General features: G+C 39.0%; 1 protein-coding gene across 1 annotated transcript; it reads right to left on the bottom strand.

Moving 5' to 3' along the window:
* Positions 1-650: 650 nt before the first annotated feature.
* On the bottom strand, positions 651-22,462 carry LOC104271786 (rap1 GTPase-GDP dissociation stimulator 1-like). The gene is made up of 14 exons (XM_009866570.1): positions 22,427-22,462; positions 19,383-19,455; positions 18,956-19,066; positions 17,990-18,112; positions 17,452-17,577; positions 16,253-16,381; positions 14,970-15,095; positions 14,218-14,361; positions 10,174-10,308; positions 7,518-7,643; positions 4,186-4,325; positions 3,159-3,285; positions 2,008-2,136; positions 651-784 (listed from the first exon to the last, which is right to left on the bottom strand). The coding sequence occupies exons 1-14, from the start codon at positions 22,460-22,462 to the stop codon at positions 651-653; spliced, it is 1,659 nt and encodes a 552-aa protein (XP_009864872.1).
* Positions 22,463-23,042: the final 580 nt, after the last annotated feature.

The following is a 23,042-nucleotide window of genomic DNA, read 5'->3' as shown; positions in this document are numbered from 1 at the left end:
TTAAGACAAGACTGTCACCTCTGACACTTAGGAATATAGTTTATGAAACTAGCAGGTGAAAACTCAGAGATGAGCTTTAAAATTGGAAATGGAAGGAGGAGTTGGTTTAAAAGTACAGTTTTGCGGTGGCTTTAACGTGTTTAGTTAACAGATGGAGTCACAGGTCGATCCACAAAGTGAGGAGGTTAAATTGGTGCCAGTTAGCACTTTGCATTGTTTAAGTTACAGCTCTTATCTAGTATAAAACCCTGTTGCTTCAGGTTGTGCTATATAATCTTGAGATTTTTTTTTGGTAATGAAGTTTCCAAAGTTGCAAGTGATACCCCCATCTGACAAAACCCAAGCCGTTTAAAAACATGTTACAGAGGCCGCAATTGCCTGATGCTTCTCATGTGGTGACTCCTAAGACCACTTTCTTGACAGGCCTTAATCCTACTGGTGTGCCTTAGTAGGTCCATGAAAAGCAGCAATGGTGTAAGTATCTGTAGGCCAAAGAGATGAGGAAATGAATTGGGTTGGTTTTGGGTTTTTTTTATATAGAGCCTTAAAAGCAGGAGCTGTACCTAGGTTATGCAGCAGCATGACAAATGCAAGATGGGGTTGGCGAAGCTGGTGTTTTATTGCAGCAGTACAGGGTTGCTGTGGGGAGGTTAGTGGGGTGTCTCTCCTCTCAAAACCTGTAGTGTTGTGACAGCTTCCTTGACTACATTTGGATTGCTGTGGCTGCAGAGTTCTTCGAGGGTTTCTTTAATCTTGTCCTCTTCTATTTCTTGTCTCAGATCACCTGAATGGGACATGAAATGCTGGTTTTTAGTGGCATGCCGTGGCATTGTGGCTCCCAACAATTGTTGCAAGATAAGTTTGGAGTACTTGCTGTTTAAAGTGAGATCTTTAATGCCAATAAATTTCTCTCAATAGATACCCTTTCAGCCATTGGAGGTATTGAACACGTTAAGATTTTTTTTTTTCCTGTTTTAACTTGTAAGATCTGTTTGAACAGAAGAAAAGCACTCAGAAAATATAACGTAGGACAGGTTCCAGCATTTTTTTTTTTGCCTGTATACTTTGCGTTAGCTTTTATATTAGTAAATATTAACTCCTGGTGTTTATGAAGTATGTACACCTCAGGGGAAAAAGGTCTTATAGATCATGTCTGTCATGTTTAATACTCTGTAGTAGCATTGGAAGATGCAAATGCATATCCCTATTCCAATATCTGTGTAGCTATGGGGAAAAAATAGCAGACAAACCAGATTTTGCAATATACTCTGATATACAGTGGCTCCAAGATTTGGAAGGGAGCTCCCCTTGTGGCAGATCCTTGCCTGAGCACAGTAATTATTTTCAGTGTCTCATATCTTAATACATAACCCATGTAAAGTGGCTTGAGATCTTAAGGCAGTTGGTTTCAGTTTGACATATCCAGGTTGAGTCTGATCTTGCTTGAAGCATTTTAAGTCTTCCCTAATCATGGAGTGAGAGAATCTGAAATAATATCCTTCATATATTTTACAAAAAGTTGCTAATCAAAGGCAGCATTGCTACAATTACTGTTACTGTTTTATCTTGACTTTCTGCTTAGAGCATGGGCAGAACAAATGCATGCCTGCCTCTGGAGGATGGCACAAACTCTTTGTTTCGTGGAATGCAAAAATGCTGTGGTACATGCAGGACCTGGGACTGACAGACATTTGTGGATCGTGAACTTGGACAAAGAGGCCTTTATTCCAAGTCTCTAATTTTGCTATTTCAGGACTTGGTTATGCCATTGGTTTACTGGAACAAAGCCTTTCTTTTTTCTTATTCAACTGATGATTTAATCAACTCTTCACAATGAAGCTACTTGATTAGGATTTTTGGTGGTCAATAAAGAATGAAGCTCTTTAATATCCTTTACCACTCATTGACCTGCAACATCACAAGCAGCACATTTCAGTAACAGAAGACACTTGTGTTTTCATCACAAATATCCATCCTTTCATTGCAGACATCTTAAAACAAAGTTACCTGAATTAAGAAGACTGCACAAAAGAGCCATTGAATTATATTTCACCTCAGGAGTTGTCTTATCATCTTGTAGAAGTTTATGTAAGCTTTGAACTAGCTGTGATTCCTTAAAAGAGTCTTCAAGGGTTTCTGCAAAATAAGGAAATGAATACCTGAGCTCTTAGCTGAAAAGGAGCTAGAAAGTGAACATGCTTGCTTTTTAAAAATAAAATTCCTGGCTGGCTTCGTTTCATGTTGACTAGCGAGGGCTGACATGGGCATCTGTTTTCTGTACTGGAGAATTTCTGTACAGTGTTTCTTCACTCTCCTCATTCTGGGAGACAGAAGATCTATACTACAGGTGTACAAAATAACCTCACAGTAGATGAAAACTTGCAGTGATTAATACTAGAAATACTGATTCACACCAGTTTCCCAGTTGAGATTGAGAGCCTTAACGGGGGACCAAGCATAAAACGAGCTCTTTGCCGTCTTGCTTGTTAGTCCAAGTTGAAATTTGGAATTTCCTATACCATTTGTTTTCAGTCTGTCTTTCCTGTGGTGACTGTCCTAATTGTAATTAATTGAGACTAATTTTCAAATGTGATCAGTCATAAACAAAGAATCTGACATTATTCTCAATCTCTCTGAATATTTAGAACCTTCACAGTTTTCTCACTTGTTTCATCTGTAGCTTCTCCAAGGCCCTTTTGGCTGTGCTTGTGCTTTATTCTCTCCTGTATTTGAATGTCTGTCTTCTGAGGATTGTTTCCTCCGTTTATAGTCTTCACTAACGACTCAAGTCCATAATTTGTCCTGAATTTTGTCTTCATTTAGACTTTCTCATCTTTTTACCTAGTCTTAATCACCTTTACTTTCTTTCTGTTTTTTCTTGCCTAAGTTTCTAGTGTCATATCATGCTATTCAACAGCTTGTCCCTGTCCACACAACTTGATCATTTGACTCTACCCTAAACAAAAAAACCTTCAGGCAGTTCCTGAAGCCTGTTGCTTTTATGATCTTCTGGATGTCTGATCTCTCTTTTTTTTTCATGTTGAAGAGCTAAATCTAGACCAAAAAATGTGCTTTTTCTTACACATTATGTAGAATTAACAGCATGATAATGTCTCTTAGGATCTTACACAGATAAATGTTTTTTAGGAGAAAAATACCTAAATCAATGGCAGATGCTATTGCCAAGGCATTCAGAGCCTCATTTTGCATGGCAGTGTGCTCGCTTGTTGTCATGGAAACCAGATGCTTCACGCCTTGTGCCTCCTGGATGGCTTTGACCACTTCCTGTTAAAGCAAAAGTAAATTGTCACAGGTGGAAATCTGACTTAGGAATCAAGTCCAATGAGGAGAGAGATGAGATTGCACTCTTCAGCCTCTGAATAGATGGAAATGATTTGTCTGCTGCAATGTGAACTTATGATACTTGAAGAGATAGCATTGCTTTTCGCACTGATCATACACATCTGTTTAGGGCTGGCCTATCTACTTGGACTATCAATACTTAAAATTTTGTGTATGTGCATATGTAAGATAAAGTGCATAGTTTTGTTTCAAGAGTTATAGTTTGACCTTGATTCAATTTTTCATTTCAAGCCTTCAGACTAGCAAAGAATAGTTTTACCTTATCGAAGCTTGTGCAGTTAATATCTACTTGTTTTACCACTATCTCAAAGTAAAGCATGGTTGGGATGCCTGTGTATAACAGCATTATTTACAAGAAACAGAAGCATGTTCTAACATGCCAACAGATACAGATCACGCTGGATTCCTCCATCACTAGGTGGGTAAGTGGGCTCTTTGTTGCTCCTGGAGGACTGTGTGGATTATCTTTGCCATGTTAATTTCAAAATTGCAGCTAACATTTATGGAACTAGAAAAGCTCTACTTACCAAGCCTTTACGTGACTTACTTTTGAGCAGGGTAAATGTTGACAAGTAATGGTGAGTAACTCTGTTGCTCACTTCTGTGCAGTGTCTGTGGCTTTGCAGAGCACAGCTTTCCTGCTTGCCTGCCCCTTATCTGGTGCTGAGGCAGACTAGAACGGTTTTTATGGTGAACATTCATGCTTTTAATGAAGCTGTATGTGCTGGCTTAACACTTAACCCCTAGCTATATCCACAAGCTTTAAAAGTATTCAAGAGGGATAAAGTAGAAACATCTCTCATACTCTCAATGCTCTCATACTTGGGATCTGTTGTGCCGCAGGATCGATGCCAGCAGCCGGTTTGCCTCTCCGTGAACACCGGTGTGGTCGTTAGGGTTGCACCACTGCACAAGTCTGTTGAGCAGCGTGGGGTCTTGGCCCAGGATCTCAGCTGCATCAGCTGAAGAGAAAAGCATCATCAGGAGACATGCAAAGTCAGGCTTCTCTGTGTATCTGTCACAGAAATCATAGAATGGCTTCAGTTGGAAGGGACCTGAAAGATCATCTAGCTCCAACCCCCCTGCCAAATGTGAATGCAGAAGTAAGCAGGACCATAGGCCTCAGTATTCTTTAAGATCTGTAACTAAAGCACTGGGCTTTTAAGGGATCTTGGAAATGTTTACCTGAGAATTGCCAGTTGCGTTAAGGCAACTCTTGGAGGTAAAAGAAATGTGCTGTTTTGCTAGACATATCACTTTTAAGAGGCTGCTGAAGCAGGGGTTAAAATTGAGTAATGTCTTATCTTTGAAAGCAAATACTCTGTTATACACTGAAAACATCTTGAGGACTGTCCCTTTCCCATTTGGTTTCTTGCACTTGCTCTTTGAGCACTGCACAGAGTAACCACAAGCTCTTCAGAGCCTGTTCTTGCTGTTTCAGTGCTCTCAGTAGTGGTGATAATTACTGTTGGTAGCATGTGGGAAGCTGAGTTTCAGTACAGGATTGCAGGCTGTCTGTAATTGCACGTCTCAAGACTGTTGAACTGTGTGTTGGGCATCATCAAAACTTCCCTCAGAGTTTGGAGGAGCCTTTTAATTTGCCTTCCCCTGTGTTTAAGGAACCCTATCTCAAGAGTTGCTGGAAGTATTAATCTGTGTGGTTGACATTTGGAGGAAAAAAAACCCCTCACTAGATAATTTTTCCTAAGAAGTGGAGCTCTAATGATACCCTGTGGTTTGAGGCTTGTTGCCATTAAGAGAGGCTACTCCCAAAGCTCTTAGAAGTTCAGCATCAAAAGGACTTTACTCATGCTCTCTCAATATTGCGTCAATCTAATGCGTGGTTCCACATGAGTCCTATTAGAGTTTAATAATGCATCTTTAAAGTGCTGTGGATCAAAAGTGACTAACTGGTGGAAAGTGATTTCCTAAGCAAAGGAAAAATAAAGTTATAAAGATGCTGAGGACCGAAATGTTATATTTGTGTGGCAAAATCTGCATGGATTTAAGATACAGGAGGCTTGTCTCTTGGAGCTTTGCTGAAGCAAAGACTTGAGGAAGAACCAATGTTAGCATCTGGAACAGAAGGAATGGGTTTGCCTCATAGGGGCATCACCCTGCTCCTGTTTCCTTGCCAATCCATTTCTGTGTCATACATTTGTTTTGAGATATTCTGGAAGGGGTCAAATAAAGTGTATACTTGAAGGTCAGTGTCAATAAACCATGTGATTACTCGGATGTTTTACAGAAAATGTGAAGTCAACTTAGTCTTTCTGTTTTGGGGATGGAGCTGAGGGAGGCCAGGTGCTTCCTTTTTTTAATTATTATTATTTTTATTTTACCAGTACACTAAGGAACAATCAACAGGTCAAAATCCCAGAAGGAGTCTGGGAGCTTCTAGCCTAGTTGAGCATGTTTGTTTTGAGATAAATTACTTGTTGTTGCACAACTACCTGCGTATTGCCTCCTGTAACAGAAAGGCTTTTGTGTCTGGGTCGGATGTTACGTGGTAGTCTGAGGAGATCATGGTAATCCATCTTAATACAGAAAGCTGAAAGAGGTAAGAGGGTGACGAATGGCACCAGTCTAAAAGATTTGTTCAAAAGAGGCATCGTGACAAAGTTTGACAGGAACTTCCTGATGTCTACCAGCAATAGAGCTCTTCGAGATAAAACCCAATTAGTTTTTTTTAACAGAAACAGGAAGACCGTGTAACTTATGAAATGCCAGATTTGAATAAAATGTGTGACTGATCTTTGAGCTGCGCTGAAAGTCCTTTGGCTGTTGAAGCACACACATTCTTCTCCTCTGAAGCAGAACAGTGGAAAAAACAGAAGTTATTGTTAACATGTCTTTAGGGTAATAAAGATGTTTTCTATAGTTAGAAAGGAACCTTCTTTTAGTCCTTAGGCCTCAGCATGCCTGGTGCTTGTCAGAGTAATGAATTTATGCTAGGTAATGCAATTGATTAATTTGATGTGGACTTCTTAGCATGTGTATTCATAAGAGTTTCAGGCTGAGTTAATTAAGGACAATGTTAGCTCATGAGTAAACAGAATAGAAAGTAATTAAAGGTGGGAGAATTGTGAGCTTATAGGCAGGAGTGGGTAAACACTGATTAATCTACTACGTCTGGTTTTTCTACTCTCCACTTGGATTTCTGTGCTGTTTTGGAAACAGAAATTGTACTGTTTTCTGCCAAATTCTGACTTCATACTAGGCTCGTAAATGGTATTGAGTTAAAAAAAAGAAAAACAGAAGCCTGAACCAAGAAGAAAACCCCACATAATTTAATGTTTGATAATTTAGATCTGTGTTACTGTGATACATCATTTTTAAAAGCAAAACGGTCTCCCCTGTCACAATTCAAATAGAACTTTAGAGTGACCTCTTAATGACCTTCAAAGCCTGAGAAGAAGAAGAGGTGAAGTTTCTGTAATCTTGCAATGTCTCTTTCTTACTATGGTGAAAGGGAAGTGAAAGTTTTTTAGTGGGCTGGAATCAGTGCAAATTAATACGAATGCTAAATCTAAAGCTTAGATCATGAATATTAATTTGAAAAAGGGTGTGAGTAGCTGCCATATCAAAGTGTTGTCTGCAGTGCAAATGAGTACAGTGTGGAATGCAGGAGAGTGAGGTGTATTCCCCTTCCATATAATGAAAATATTTGTGATTGTAATTGTTCTGTACCAGCTGTTGGACACACAAAACAGTAATAACTTTTTTCTGATTCTACATTTGATTTATTTTTTTTTTGGTATCCCTGCACATCAAGGTGTACTGTACTAATCAATGTTGTTGAGCAACTGCTGTGGCGATAGAAAGAATTAGAACACTTGTTAAAAAAAAAAAATCCAAATGCCATACCACTCGCTTTTGTGTTATACTCTGGTAAGAAGCTGGATAGGTGTAAGGATATATTAAGATTGTTCCATTCATTTAGTTTCTCATCTGCCTCTAAGGCTGGCAGGGTTGGTGAGGAAGGCTTGTGACTTCAGGCAATCATGTCTCTTGGCACCTCTCCAGATTGAGTGGAATTAGGTTAGCAGGACACCGAGCCTGTAGCCTACTTGAACCTCTGTTGTCTTGCGGCGGGTGGGGAGGCGGGGCAGGGGCTGTATAGCTCCTGTCAGTCAACGTTAGCAGTTCCCTACCTTGTCCATCTGCTAACATCCGCAGCGTTTCAAGAAGTTTAAACTGCGCAGGAGGCATCTTGGACCTTAGAAGTGCATTGATCCGTTCTGCCACACCTTCCTCCAGCATTTGAACCTTGTTAACAACTAGAAAATGGAAAAAAGACATTGATGTGAAGCTCAGTAACTACATGAGCATCTGAAGATGTAGATATGATATAACTGTTCTGAAATTTTTACTCCATTTTGTGCTTAGCACAAGATCCAGCTTATTAGAGCACTCAGAAATAAAGTTAGAACTACCCGACTGTTAAGGCTTCTCTTTTCATCTAAAAGCTTCCTAGGAATTTGCCTTATGGTATTTTGGTTACTTTTCATGTCAGCCCTGCACAGAATGAAGTACATACAAGCATAAACACAGCATTGTTGTTTCTCTTCATTTTCCTCGTTGTAATAGGTTTATCCATCCACTTGCATGAGCAAGCTTTTTCTATGTTTGCTCATCTTAACTGAACCTGAATGGCCCAAGTGGTTTCTGTAGCCATATTTCTTCAGACATAATTTTCTTTTTGTGTTTGAGTTCACTGATCCCCTGTCCGTGCCTCTGTTTCTGTGCTTTCCTCTCCTGATTCTTGTGCCTTTGCTCCAGTTGTTAGTGCAGTAATCCCTGGTAATAATCGGAAGCATGTCTGGAGAAAGTCCTAATGCTCCTTAACTGTGCTACCAAAAGCTGCTTCCTCCAGAGTAATTTTCTTCCTATCTTGCCTTTAGGGGGTGGTGGGAATGACAGGAGAGTGAAATTAGGGAGATAACTGTTCCATCCCTTCTTCTGTCTACTGGGAAAACTGAGAAACAGGCCCTGTTAAGTAAGTTGCTTTCAATGTCCTTGTTTTTCAGTGGAACAGACTGACTCCGTTCACCACAGTATGACCTTTTTTCCCCAGGTAACAGACTATAATGTTGAAAGTGATAGAGTTTTATTTCTGGAAGTGATATATTATTGTGAGGAAATATCTTACAGCTTCCTTATTCTGATTTTTTTATGAATTAATGAGGAAGAGTACAGTGTAGGGATAACTTCTTAAGTGCTATATATTGCCCATGCATTTGGAAAGATCAAAAATGGTTTGTAATAGACTTGAACAGAACAGATAGCCAAAATAGACTCCTTACTGGTACACTATTATTTTATATTTCAGAGTTAAGCCTTTTAAAGTACAGCTGCAAAGAACATTAGGATGTGCTCATACTGTGTGTAGCAGGCAGTGATATAGAGATGAAGTGGTAGGTTGTCACTGCTTTATTTTTTTTCCTGGAATTTTAGATCCTGTAATTTTGGCAAGACCAGCTGTGTTCATTGCTTTAAAGAACTCGCAAGAAATGCCTGGACTTGGCATTGCAAAAAGTGGGCCTTGGTATTCATTGAAGAATGGGCTCTGTTAGAAAGTGATGATCTCTTCTTGTCAAAGGAAACTACATCAAAATTACTTTCAGATGAGATCGATTGTGTCTTTGCTGCTTGTAGTCATTAAATCCTACTGTACATGTTGTAGGAGTGCAATCAGTGAGAAATGATCTTGGGATACCTTTAGGCTTATAGAAAAAAAATCCCCACAACCTTTCATTCTAGATAAATGTAGTTACATTTTACCTACTAAATTACTTTCCTCATTTCAGCTGGATGGCTTTCTGTGACTTTTCATGATTCTATGATTCTTTTCTAATTGCTCTGTGTTAGGTTCTAACTAATGTAAGGTAGGTGGCACGCTTATTCGAAATACTGCATCCTCTAGTAGCACCAAAAAGCTATTTGCACACCTTTCTGCTGATGTGAATGGTGGTGGAAAAATCTCTTCACAGAGAAATAAAACATACAGAAGCAGTGAGGGTCTAATGGTATGAAATGTTCATTAAAATAGCTCTTATGGTCCAGAGACTGTGATAATGCTCTAAGGCAAATCACATAAATTATTTGAGAGCATACAAAAAATAAGTTGAAAAAAGTGTGAAGTTCTGAAGGAATCTATCTAGAAGAAGAAATGAGGGTGCATCAGGCTTTAAAAGGAAGTAGTGGAGACAAAATAGCAACTAGTGTATTCTAGGGCTTTCACTTGTTCAAGGCACTGATTATGTATAAAGCTTAAACTAAGCATGCAGTCTAGCTCACATGGTAAAGTTCGTAGACAACTTCAAGTAATTTTTGGAAAATAGCATTGTGTCCTGATTTTGATGGAGATAGAATTTTTTGGTTTTCCTAGTAGCTGTTAATAAATATTGTAATTGTGTTACAAAGGCCAAATTTATGATTAATGCTGACTTTATAGAAGAGGAACAGGTTTATGAAATCCTAACCAGCTGTGATGTGATAGCTTAAAATACAGAGTATGGGATGAGCTATAAACCTTGTTCTGCATTTTTGTCTTGAAATCCTGTATGCTGTTAATATGAAACTATTTCAGTAGCTGGCAATAAGATCACACTTTCTTATATTTAGACCCTTTATGTAAAGTCCTGATGAGTTACTCAAAGGTATGTTTCTACAGGGGAAAAAAGGTCAATTGCCCCTCAGCATACAAGGGACTGGAATTGGTGAGCTGGACAGAGCTGCACAGACCTACATTAAATAACCCCTCTTTACAAAGACTCACAGTAAGTCAGTTGTCTTCAGACTCTGTACCTGGTATGGTTAGGTTTCGAAGTGCACTGAGTGCAGCGTGTTGAACAGAGATGTCCTCACTCTCTACGTGTTTCTCCAGAAGGTCCAGAAGCTGATGTATGACTCCCAGCTGTACCATTCGTCCACAGTTACCATCTACAGAAAGAGGCAAAGCCAAGCAGGTGAGAGAGGCAAGAAGAACAATGATAGAAATTAATCATGCAAATTGAGAATCCAGGGAGTCTTTGCCTTGACTGTTTTCATGTCTTGATAGGATTGAGACTATAGCTTTTGCAGTGTTTTTTACAACCTTCAGCTCTCTAGAGAAATGCGAGCATCAGCCACCTGCAAAGTGATGCTGAGACACCAGTAAAGCTCAGCATGAGAGGACTTTCTAGGGACACACCCTGTCAAATTCAAAGCCTTATGTTCTCTAGTCAATTTCTTCCTCAATACTGCTTTATTTTCCACTGTATGTATGGCAGAGTACTAGTGGCATTTTCCATTTTTCCCCAGGATAGCTTTAGTATTCCAGTTTCGCTCATTTAAGAGCCTGTTGTGAGACCAGGGATCTACCCAGCAATGGTGAGTCTGATTGCCAAGTTTGAACTGTTGTTACTGATTGTAACAATGATTTGTCATTAACTAATCATCGAAAGAATCTGCCCTCAGTTTTTCTTAATAGTGTTGCCGAGAAAAGCACTTGCTGGAATAAAAAGTCTTAATTGTGTCGCACTCTTATGAAGTTAGGGAAATGAGTTGATCTAGAGAGTTCTGAGCTGTTTAATGCTGGTGACGTAGCAGGTTTGTACATTCCAAAGAACCACCATTTTGCCAAGTACTCTGTGATATTTTTGTCAGCATGTGTCTGTGTGACTCCTCCTCTCTCTGAGAACTTGTTCTGCAGAGGTGACAGCCCTTTTGTCATCAGAAGCTACATGGCTCACCTTGATGGGAAATGAGACTGTGCTCTCCTAAAGAGCAAAAGGAAACCTTCTATATTATGATCTGCTTCCTTCTTGAAGGAAGTGTTTTGAAGATGCAGTTCAGGATTGCCTGGTGTCAGGAATATGCTTCTCTTGAGCTATGTTTCCTCATTGCTGTGCTGTTATCATGTGAACGCTGTTTGTAAAACGTGACAAAACTGTGTGAACGCTATGTAGGAAAATGACATCTTCACCTAGAGTAAACAATTATCTATGGAACTATACACACTTCATGTAAATACAGAATTTGGGCCAAAGTAGCTTTAGGAGCTTCTCATGGTACTAAATGCATGGGTAAGATATACACGCTTCTGATTTTAGCATGTATGACACTTAAATGCCTCTAGTAATTTTAATACCTTTGCTAGTTTGAATTCTATTTCCGCTCCAAAGAGGTAGAAACTCCTCCATGTTGTCTTTAGAACCAGTGCCTACTATTCTTTAATCTCTTCACATTTCAGTTAGTAGGATATTTTTTTTCTCCTGCATTAGTACATAAGTCCAATGCGTAAAAAATGTAAGTGGTATTTTCATAAGAGAAGTGTCAGTCTGTGAAATAGTTTAAATTCTACTCATGCAGAAGACTTTTGATATCAATTTATGCATGCCTTCTGCTGTTTTTGCTTGTGCTTCTTCAAACATTCTCCTGCCTGGTCCTAATCTTTGGAGATCAGAGTATATGAGGAAAATGGTCCAGTCCTCTTTAGGAACAGGTTCTCTAGGAATAGACCATCTCTTTTGGTCAGATAAAATTCTGCAGGCAAAATACTTTCATCTTCATATAGACTAAGCTTAATTGAACTTAATTTCTCTCCTCCCACCTTTCAAACCAGAGAATGGGAGAGCTTTTTTTTTGTCTTTTAGTAAAATGTGAACAGGCAGAACCCATTAGTGGTTGCCTTCCTTTGATTTGTCACAGAGCTCCAGATTGGTTCTCTCTCCTATGGATTTTTGCTTGGGATAGCAGCAGAATCTTCAATAACTGCAAAAGCTGTCATCTTCTCACTGCCTCAGAAGCCATTTGATGCTAAGATCAAATTTCCATGGGATTTTTTTTTTTCTCTTAGATTAAAGGCTGTGCGTACATCAGTGGAACATACTGGGGCCTGAGAGGGTTTATTCAGTTTTTCCACATGAAACATTTAATGGAGTTGTGGGGTAGATGGAAGGAGAAGTGAGTGACAAAGCAAGTCATTCAGCTGAATAAATTGAAGATAGTCAGCTTAAAGGCACCGGGGATGTTTCTGTGGCCTTAGTATAACCATAATGCATATTGGCTGATTCAGAGCAAGATATAAGACAAGGGAAAAAAAGAGGATGGAAAGGATGTGAGGGGGTGGTAGAGAGATGTATGTAGGATAGCTTGCTTTTAAAAAAAAAACCAAAAAACCAAAAAACCCAAAAAACCACAAAAACCAGATTTACATTATCACCAGACAGCTGTGAGGGAATCTTTTATGATAATTAAGTGCTTATTAATGAAGTTGAGTAATATTATAAAAGCTGCTTTTTGTTAATTGAGTTTGAACCTGGTACAGTAGCTTTAAGTGAGAAAGGAGAGAAGACATGATGGGATATCTTCTGCTGACTGATTCAGCATAGCCTGCTTTTCTATAAGGATTTCTCTGTTTCTCTCTGCATAGTATTAAGGCTCATTGCTTTCTGTAATAGAAAAGTGTGAAAGATAAAATGGCTTATCTTGAGATTACTTTTCCCCCAGGATGTCTGAGTAGCCCTCCCTTCCTAAAAGTGACTTTAAACCTAAACCATCAAGAACGGTATGTTATTTTCTTGTATTTCTAACAAATGTATTTACTGTGCAATATTTCCAGTCTCCTCTGTAATAATGTGTTTTAAGAAATAAGTGTGAGAGCTTGCATACCCGACCACCTCATTTTTCAGAATTACGTCCCTCAAGCTAATTCAGTATCATTAGTGTCAGTAACGTAAAGGTATGCAAGCAAGTTTCCAGTCTGCGGAAAAGCAAGAATGTCAATGTTTCAGAGCAAGGGAGCAATGTAATTGTGTTGCTTTTCTCTCCACTCATAGTGGCTTTCAATCTTTGAAGGGTAAAGAACAACCAGCCCTACAGGTTTTTTTGGTAAAATTAGCAATAGCTGTTGCATCTGCTTCTATAGCTGCATGTGTTTGGATGTGATACAAGTACCAGCTTTCTGGAAGATGATGCAAAAAGCTTCTGTGTGTACTTATCTCCAGGATAATAAATAGAATGTCTTATGTCTGCTTATAATTAGCCCCAGAGTGAACTGTTCTGTCTGTCTTTGGGGAGATTATTCAATGATGACTTAAAGATTGTTGTTATAGTTAATAATTTAAGATCTTTAAATTGCTGATTGCTTTGGGATTAGGAGTGGCGGGATGCAGTGTAAGTGTCCAGTTCTTGATATTTTATTCTTTATCCTGTAGTGCCCAAACTACAACATAGCAGGACCACCTAACCTAAGTTGCTGTTAGGTCTTTAGCCCTTTTCTATTGCTCCTGAAATCAGCTTAAGGACTTAACAAAAAATCTAGGTCAGCAATGTGTGTAGTCTGTTCCTAATAGATAGATGCAGAACTTATATTTTGAGAGAGTTCCTACATTTCCTTTGTTAATCCAAATGTTTGAAGTATGTACATAAATTTGAAACAGTGAATGAGGAAACATGAGTGGTTCAGTACCATGTGAACTTAATCTGACAATTAGCTTTAGATTTAGAACTGGCTCTTAGGCTGCCTTTAAAAGTAAAGTTATAGAAGCAGAGCGTGAACTGGCAACCACAGGTATGGGTTCAATGGCCTGAAGCTCTTGTGCATATGTTTGTTCTGTGCAGGAGCAGTTGCAGTGGTAACAGAGGTATCTGCTTGAAGGGAAGCGTGATTACTTGAGCACCAGGCTCCTGTAAAAAGTGAAAAAGTGTGGTGTCTGAGAAGAGTTCCCCTAAGGATTATGAAACAGGTTGCAGATGTGTCCCTGATAAGGAAATGAAAGCAACAGAGCAGATGGCAACTCCTCTGCAAAGGAGAATTATTGATGTTGTTTCTTTCTGTATCTGGACTGTCAGCATTCTCTTTTTTACCTCCGAGAAGCAGAGAGACGATGAGGTCTGATGCGGCCTTCACAATGCACGTATCTTCAGCTTGTGAACTACCCTGGAGCCTCAGCAGGATCTCAGACAGCACCTCTTGCACGCCTGCCTCCACCAACTGAACTTTCAGAGCATCTGTAGAGATCACAGTAAAAACACACTAAAAGCTTCTTGGGTCTTTGCTGAAATATTTCAAACTAGGAAGCTAAATCCTTGAACTTCAGCTAGTCTTTTTTTAGGCTTGATCACTGTTGAGGTTGCATTTGTAACGGACGTTCTGGCACTCGATGACACTAAGGCAGGATGAGCAAAGCTTTTACATTGATCTTTGATGTCTCTTGAATTGCCAGTCATGAGTCTTCATTTGTTTAAAGTTTGTATCCAGTATCTATTTTTAGTAGATTATTGTTGGTGCTTGGTATGCTTAGAGTAGTCATCAACTATGATAGTTGATTGTAATTGTTTTTTGTATAAAAACAATTCTATCTAGTCTGCTTTCCTGTTACACACCATGGAGAATATATGAGTGGAATGCTACTCTCTCCCTTCTTTCTTTGTTGTCTCGCTTATTAAGCTTCAAAGTCTTGCTCAGGCCAGGATTTCATATGTTCATGTGGCTTATTTCCACTGAAGGGATTGCTGCTTTCACTGCTAGGATCTCATGGCAAACTCAGAATCTGGAGCTTAAGCTAAGTACCAGCACCCTGTCTCTCCTTATTCCCTGGAGCTGAAAGGAGCCTTACCGTTTTCTGCAAGTGCTTGCAGGACCTCAAAGACAATTTCCAACCTCTCGTGGTTCTCTGCTCTTCTCAGTTGTTTCACCAGCTGTTCAGCAATGTTTGTCTTGCTTAGAGCTTCCTTGGCTGTATCTGTGTTTATTATAAAGTCAGGATTTCAAATGTTTCTTTATCTGATTAAATGTTAAAAGCCTATCTCTCTATAATCTGAAGCGATTAGCCATTACTTTGTTTTTGCATACTTTTTTCTGGTTTTATAGATGCTTTAGTCCCTTTGGATAGCATTAAGATGGCAAAACTGTACTCCATTCCTTCTCCTTCCCATTTTCTTCTTAAACACTGTTTTTGTGTAATTCCTGTAGCTGTGACCTTAGAATAGCTGTCAAATTAATCCTGGCTTAATTCCACTGACTCTTATAAATCCATCTATAGTATGATTATTTAATATATCAAATCAGCACATGCCAGTTTGTTGTAGTAGTATATTTTCTGCCTTGATTAGGTGGTTCTAGCTTACTTGACATCTACAAGATGCATGTTAACAAAGATCAAATATTTTTAAACCTTGCTGCTGTCTGACATAGAACACATTTGAATGGAATATGATATTAGGTAATATAGGATATCTATAAGTGACACACCTTGTTAGAGAATGTGACAAAATTATACCATACCTTCTTCCCTGCCTCTCCCCCAAATGGAGACAGCAGTAGATCAAATTGTAGTCAGGCCATACACAAAGTGTGGTAATTTTCTACTTTTTTCTTTTATTATTTTCTTCCATTGCTACTTAAAACTTGTGTGAAGTAAGGCACATGTATTTTTTAATCAGTGGAGAGATGCCTTTGGCTTGAAGGTTTTGGAAATGAAACGGGAAAGTGTTTCACTGAGGTGTATAAACTTTATTAATTTGAAATGCATTTTTAATAAATGAGTATTGAATGTACTGTATCTGAAGTAGCTGAAACTGTCAGTTTGCCGCATGAAATGATGCTCTTACTATCTTCTGGGTCAAAAGCTATCTATTAAATCAGCAATTGCTGGTACTCTGGGAAGGAGTAGCTACTTTTCCAATATGGAAACTGTGGACAGGCCCTGGTTAGTATCAGTAGTGTTTAAAAAAACAAAACCTAAAGCAAACAAAACCAAACCTGCCCACAAATTACCCAACAGAAATGTCTGCCCGCAAAACACCACCCATAAACCTGTGGGCATTCTGCACGTACATGGAAGGGCAGCAACAATGTGAAGATGATATTTTGCTCAAAGATACAAAAGCATTTACTTACCAAGGTCTGCAAGGTTGCATAAGGCCAGCAGATCAACATGGACAAGCGGTTCACTCTCTGCGTAATCAGTCAGTATTCGGACTAGTGATGCGATTACTCCGACCTTCACCAGCTGTTCCTGAAGATCACCTGGCGTGAGTGAGCACAGAAGTTACAGGTGGTTAGACAGGGACCAGCTAAGTCAGTAGAAGGGGTCTGACTGAGATGCTTTGCAAGTGGATCATCTGGTTCTTTCTCACGCTGTTAGAATTTGTATGGATTTTGTGCAGTGGATTCAGGACAGGTTTGCTAAGCCTCTGCTTTGATTCAAGGAATTAAGCCACTTACAGTGGATGTACGAGGGCAATTACACAAGGGTCTCCACTTCTAAAGTGAATTCTGGTGGACAGTATTTCGTGGGATATACCTGAAGATTGAGTGAGGAATGGACAGTTGGCTTGTTTCTTTCAGGGAATGTGAATCTCAACCTTATCCTATGCTGTCTTTGGTTCTGAAGGGCAGGGAAATGGAAGGGACTAGAAACCCAAGATAAAGTATAGTCAAGTGACAGCTGCTTTCCGGGATCTGACTCATATAGTAAATATCTAAATACCTGCTTTATGCATTTTAGAATAATTACTCTTTTTAAAAAAACTCACTTTTGTAAAACAAGACATTTCACCAGTACCTGGGCTATTATAATTTATCACTGAGAGACAGGCTGATTTAAAGTTCGTCTGGAGGAATCAGCCTCCTCCGGTCTTTTGAATGTTAATTGCTTAGCATAGAGGGAGTCTTGGAGTGCTAAAATTCAAGATCTCTTTGGAATTTTTATAGGCTGAATAAGGTTTTCAAGCAGGTGTAAATTTGTGTGACTTATGGCAAGTCAAAGTACAGTAAGTACTTGGTCCTGGTTCTAGTATATTTGTATCCATCCACATGCAGAATTGTTGGGAGAACACTGGTACACGTTCTCTTTCCTTTTGTAGTTTGTCTTGTGCTGAGTGAAAGCTTAGTACCTAGAACTATTGTGAGAATTCCAGGAACTACAAAATACAAACCCAGAGTTTAGGAGGTATTTGGGATGCATTCAGCCTGATGTCTCTAAGCTGTGTGAATTGTGTGCTCAGGTCTCAGAAAATTGAGTTGCAGGTTACAGTGCCTTACAAAATAATGCCTTACAGCTAGGGCAAATAAGATTCTCTCAAATCATTACTTACGATTATCATAACAGATACGGCCAATAGCCCGCCCAGCATAAAGCAACATTTCTTGGTCTGTGCTCTCCAGCAAAGGTATCAAAGTTAAAACCAAATCTGCTTCAATACATGGTTTCTTCATTTCATCTGTGAAGGTAAAGGAGAGGGACATGTGGGGAGTTTTTTTTGTTGTTTTTTTTTCCTGTGTTGAAATAAAACAACTTCAAAATTGCTTTTTGGGCTAGCAATTGCAAGACCAATGGCTGGCAGCCTTAAAACAGAACTCAAGACTGGAACCATACGGCTGATCATGGAATCATAGAACAATTTTGGTTGGAAGAGACCTTCAAGATCGTTGAGTCCCACCTTTGTCCTAGCCCTATCGACACCACTAAACCATGTCCCTCAGCACAACATCTACCCGGCTCTTAAACACCTCTAGGAATGGTGACTCAACTACCTCCCTGAGCAGGCTGTTCCAATGCCTGACAACCCTTTCAGTAAAGAAATTCTTAATGTGCTGTAATACACCTTGTAGCAACACTTGAGTACAACATACCGTTCTTGGCTATCTCTGAGAGCACCTGGGCTGCTTTCACTGCACATTGTGGATTGCCCTTGAGGATTTTTGCCAAAGTTAGGAAGATCCCACTTTCTCTGAGTAGACCGAAGGATCTCTGCTCTGTAATGATAAGAGTGTTAACAATACCTGCAGTAGGTTTTCAACTGCTTCGCTAACATGTCGCTTTGTTTGCTGGAGTTCTGAGTGGGTGTCTGTGGGATCCAAGGTTCTGATTTAACAAGGTACTTAAAGGCTGTCTAAGTGTAAATATATGAGAACAGTCATCTGCTTGAATTGCAGCAAGTGTAGTTAGAGCTGATTATTCTGCTTCATGCTGAACTGAAGCACGGGTGGCAAAGCAAAGAGGAAAGCAGTTTCATCTTCTCTGACTATAAAAGGATGCTTGCATAAGGCATGGGAAGTCAGGGATTAAGATTCTATTCCTGAGGTACAGCCTAGCAATTAATTTTGTAGGTAGGCACAACCTCTTTTATTAGACTAGCAATTAGAAGAGTCAATTTCCTTAGCCTGGTTTTTTTCATCAAAAATATGGCTAATTGTCCTTAAGGTAGTAAATCACCATCTGTTAAGAGATACAAATAAATGCAGATTTATGTAATTCTGGGGAATGTGCAAAGACCTTAAAGACTTTCTTGCAAGATTATGCAGTACTTTTTAAATTCTTGACATGATAGGATCACCCCAATTTAATCATAGGGTTAGTAATAAATGGAGTATTTAAATTTGGATTTTTTTTTTTGAAACTTCAGGTGTTTAGGTGACCAGTAGCTTTATCTGGTCGAAGGTAGATTTGTGAACATATAAAGAGAAGAGAAAAAAACAAAACGGGCTGAGGACTGCTGTGGTTCTAGCAGCAATCACTTATCACAATAGATGAAAACATCCAGTGAATGCTTTCAGATTGTGCAAATGGTTAGATATTCATCTGGAGTGGTACTTAGCTATCTTCAGTAAGAGCCAGGAGAATCCCATTCAGACTTTCAAGGATCTGATCTTCAGCTTCTGTGTCATCTCCATAGAGCCTGAGAAACTCCAGGTGCTGGCTCAGGGTTTCTAAACAGAATGGGATAGAAAACTGTGGTTACCAAATTCTTTCTGGTATTTCATTTTACTGGTAATGGCTGATCATAAGATCATCTCCTGAAGGCTCCAGATCTAAGTATGCTCATTAAATAACTCGTTTAATTCAAAAGTTTGAGGGCAAAGGCTTGGTCTACTTCTCAGACAGCACACAGAGCTCTCGTGCATAAATGTGCAGTGCTAAATTCTCTCTGGAAAATAATCAACATAGAATACCTGCCAGAGTTTGAGGTGAGGAGGAGAGAGGAACAATTAGATAACTCAGATCAAGCCTGTAATTTCTAAATACCTCTTTCTAGTAGAGATAGTACTTGTAATTCAGCTACCTGTATATCTGCTTGGATAGAGGCCAGTCGCAGGCACTGAAAGAGGACAAGAATTAAACATATACAGTAAGGTACTTCTCCCTTAGTTTCTGTCAATCTTGGCCTTTGGAAATATACCTAGTATTTACATCAGTGTGTTTAATACATCTTGATGGACTTCTATTCCATAATTTTGTTTAATTTCTATTTAAGATAACTTACACTTTTTATCTCCACAGGGTACTGTGACACTAAGTGCCATAGTTTCACTCTTGTGAGAGAAAGATGCTTCCCTTCTGTTAAAACATAACTACCAGAAAGCTCAAAGCTAATCGCCTTTGAGTTTCTGTAACAAGAGAAAGCAATGATCCTTTACTATTTGCCCTTGTCATGATTAGATAGATTTTTATTATATCCCTCTTTTGTAATTCTTCTGACAGTTCATTTAATATTTCCTCTACAGAAGCTTTGATAACTTGCCTGAATATTTTTCCAGTTCACTTTTTTTTTTTTTTCCAGACAAAGAGCTAGAATTTGAAAGTATTTTCAAGATACAGGTGTACTAGGGTTAAGACAGAGATTGTAATGTTTTGTTTCCTACTCTTTTAATCATTTTTATGTTTGAGAATGTGTTTTGTGTAGCTATTCAAAGTTACTTGATCTTTTCTGGGTAGAGGAAGTTAATTTAGAACCTGCTATTATGCTATTATTAGGCCATCTTTTTCCCATGAATGTTGTTCTGCATTTATGGACACTGAACTTGATGTGCCTCGCTATCCCAAGTTGAACAGGATGATAAGGTTTTTCTGTAACTCTCTACAGTTAGCTTTAATTTTGAGTACTATGAATAATCCAAAAACATTATATTGTTCTGCTGTTTCCAGATTGTTTGTGAATGTATTGAATGACACAGGTTGCGGCAAAGGCAACCTCTAATAATTATGAGTATTGTGAAAGCAGTCTTTATTCTGCCCTTCAGACTACATCAGATAACCTTCTCTTGTATCCCAACGTAGCTTAGATGATAAACATTGTTGAAAGGTTTGTGGAAATTAAAATGCATTGTCAACAGTATTTCCTTTATTCACCTCATTGCCAGGTGGATTTTTATCTTTAAAAGTATACTTAAAGAGGGGACATGTTGAGCATTACTTGTCTGATAGTCTTATAGGTTCTGTCCTTTTTTTTTTTATCATATCTGTGTCTAGTGATTCTGTGCTTTACTATAATCTTAAAACTTATGTGTACAGAGATCAGTTTTCTGTACTTTAATTTCCTGCATTCATCGCGTATACTTGTTTGTTTGTTTTTTTAAACTCGTGCTATTGTTACTGCTTTCCACACTGTTGATCCTGTAGTTGATTTAAATGGCATTCTGCATGTCACAGTTGACAACTTGACAATTCACTTTTTAATTCCTTTTTACTCTGGGGAGTGACATTCAGTCCTGACAATTGGTTGCCATTTATTTTTTTGTTCTAAACCTTATGTCCTTTCAATCTGAAGGTTCCTCCATCTACTTCCTGAAAGCAAAAACCTAAAATGATTGAAATGAATGTAAGAAATAATGCTGGAATACAATGTAGTATATCATGAAAACTAGTCAAATAGCATTTCTACTTCACACTCTGTTTTACTGAAAAAAATGAGTCATGAGTCTTGGCCCAGAAGTTCTTCAGCTGAGGATTAATAATTCATCATTTATGTTGTTTGGATTCACTATTTTCTCATTCCTAATATGTTGATTAGTTAATGTGAGGAGGTTTTTTTTGTTGGGTTTGTTGTGGGTTTTTTGTGTTTTAGGTTTGGGTTTTTTTAAGTTAGAATGCATGAATTTAGTGCATACAGGAATTTCCTTGAGAAGAACCAGAAACTTCTTGAGCTGTTTTGGAGAGAGGATGAGTTAAAGGAGAAGTAGTAGGGCATAATTAAAGGCTATTATTGTCCTTTAAGAAGAACAATATTTTGACTTAAAAACTCAAAAGCAGCTGTTTAAGAACAAGAACAATTTTGATTTTGTGCTTGAAACAAGAAGCCATCTTTAGAAAAATGGCTGGATCCATCAGGTTAAAAATCTCTGTGGGAAAACTTTTTTTTTTTCTTATTGATTAAGAAACTGAGGCTGTATGTGTTGATGCCTCTTGGAAAGGCATTGTAGTCGAAAGCAACTCCATGTTCTTATTGTGGTCTCTCCAATATCATGTGCAAAGGGCAACACAGGCATAAAGTTAATAGATTAATGTTGGGTTTGTTTTTTTTTTTAAAAAAAAAGAAAAAAACAACAATGGATATGTTGCCATTTTTATTAATTAAAACAGGCTAAAAATTCCTGGAATAGATGGATGTGCAGCAAGGATGATTTCCTTTGACCTGCTTAAAGAAATTAATGTTAATCACTGATTCACATTTCTGTCCATTTCTCTTGCCACAATTCGTTGAGTAAATGATTTTGTGTGAATGAAGTGCATGTAGAATGTAATTTTCTTTGAAAAAAATCCACAACCGCCTGAGCAACCTCACAGCTGAATCAGCTTTGATCTTAACTAGATCTAGTGGGAGTGGGCAGAAGGCTACAGCTGTGAAGAACAACATGAAAGGAGTTGTGACAAAGAATTAAGAGCCTGTGAGAATGAATTATCTACTGAGCTCTGCATTCACCCTTATCAAGACCCAAACTGTGTTGACATGAGGTAATGCACTTAACTTCTAGTACTCTATTCTCTAGTTAGAGCAGTAGCAATATTTGCAACTACATTTCTAATACAATTAGAATATACAGAAAGATGAAAGTTCAGGGTCTCTTAAGTTGGAGTTTTATGAGTAGCAGGAAACAGTCTACATTACTGGCCACTCATTAAGTTGCTGTAGTGATCATTGAAAATCCAGGTGCTTTGTTTTTTCTCCAGGGAGTAGATCAGTAGAATGACACCATGTGCATGATGGATGACAGACATATTCCTTGTAAAATAACCCTCTGGTTACAGTCTGCAGTGTTGTGAAATTTGGTGGCTTTTTATCTTGGGGTTACAACATGGGTAGATGAGGGAAGAGCAACTGTCGTCATCTTCCTGGATTTATGCAAAGCGTTTGACACTGTTCTGCACAGCATCCTGGTCTTTAAAATGGAAGGGCACAGATTTGATGGATGAATCACTCGGTGGATGAGGAATTGGCTGGATGATCAATGGCTCAGTGTCCAAATGGAGACCTGTGACGAGTGGAGTCTCTTGGGCATTGGTACTGGGACTAGTGCTGTTTAACATCTTTGTTGATGACATGGACAGTGGATCGAGTGCGCCCTCAGCAAGTTTTCTGATGGCACCAAGCTGTGTGGTGCGACTGACATTCTGGAGGGACCTGGACAGGCTTGAGAGGTGGGCCCATGCCAACTTCATCAAGTTCAGCAAGGCCGAGTGTGTGGTCCTGCACCTGGGTTAGGGCAATCCCAAGCAGGGATAGGTGGGTGACAGATGGACTGAGAGCAGCCCTGCAGTGAAGGACTTATGGGTGCTGCTGCTGAAATGCTCAACATGCGATGGCAATGTGTGCTGGCAGCCCAGAAAGCCAACTGTATCCTGGGCTGCATCAAAAGAAGTGTGACCGGCAGCTCAAGGAAGGTGGTTCTGCCCCTCTACTCTTGTGAG

This window comes from Apaloderma vittatum, unplaced genomic scaffold (assembly GCF_000703405.1).
Source record: "Apaloderma vittatum isolate BGI_N311 unplaced genomic scaffold, ASM70340v1 scaffold6273, whole genome shotgun sequence".
Taxonomy (NCBI): domain Eukaryota; kingdom Metazoa; phylum Chordata; class Aves; order Trogoniformes; family Trogonidae; genus Apaloderma; species Apaloderma vittatum.
The sequence above is the reverse complement of the archived record's forward strand: the minus strand, read 5'-3'. Positions and strand labels throughout refer to the sequence as shown.

What these genes read in the sequence shown, in the direction of transcription:
- LOC104271786 (XM_009866570.1), bottom strand. Translation starts at nt 22,462, where the DNA reads ATGACGACAGTTGCTCTTCCCTCATCTACCCATGTT. An exon ending in TTCCCTCATCTACCCATGTT is followed by an intron (nt 19,456 to 22,426) that starts GTAACCCCAAGA and finishes GTCCTCTTTCAG; the next exon opens with TGCCTGCGACTGGCCTCTAT. An exon ending in CCTGGCTCTTACTGAAGATA is followed by an intron (nt 18,113 to 18,955) that starts GCTAAGTACCAC and finishes TTATCATTACAG; the next exon opens with AGCAGAGATCCTTCGGTCTA.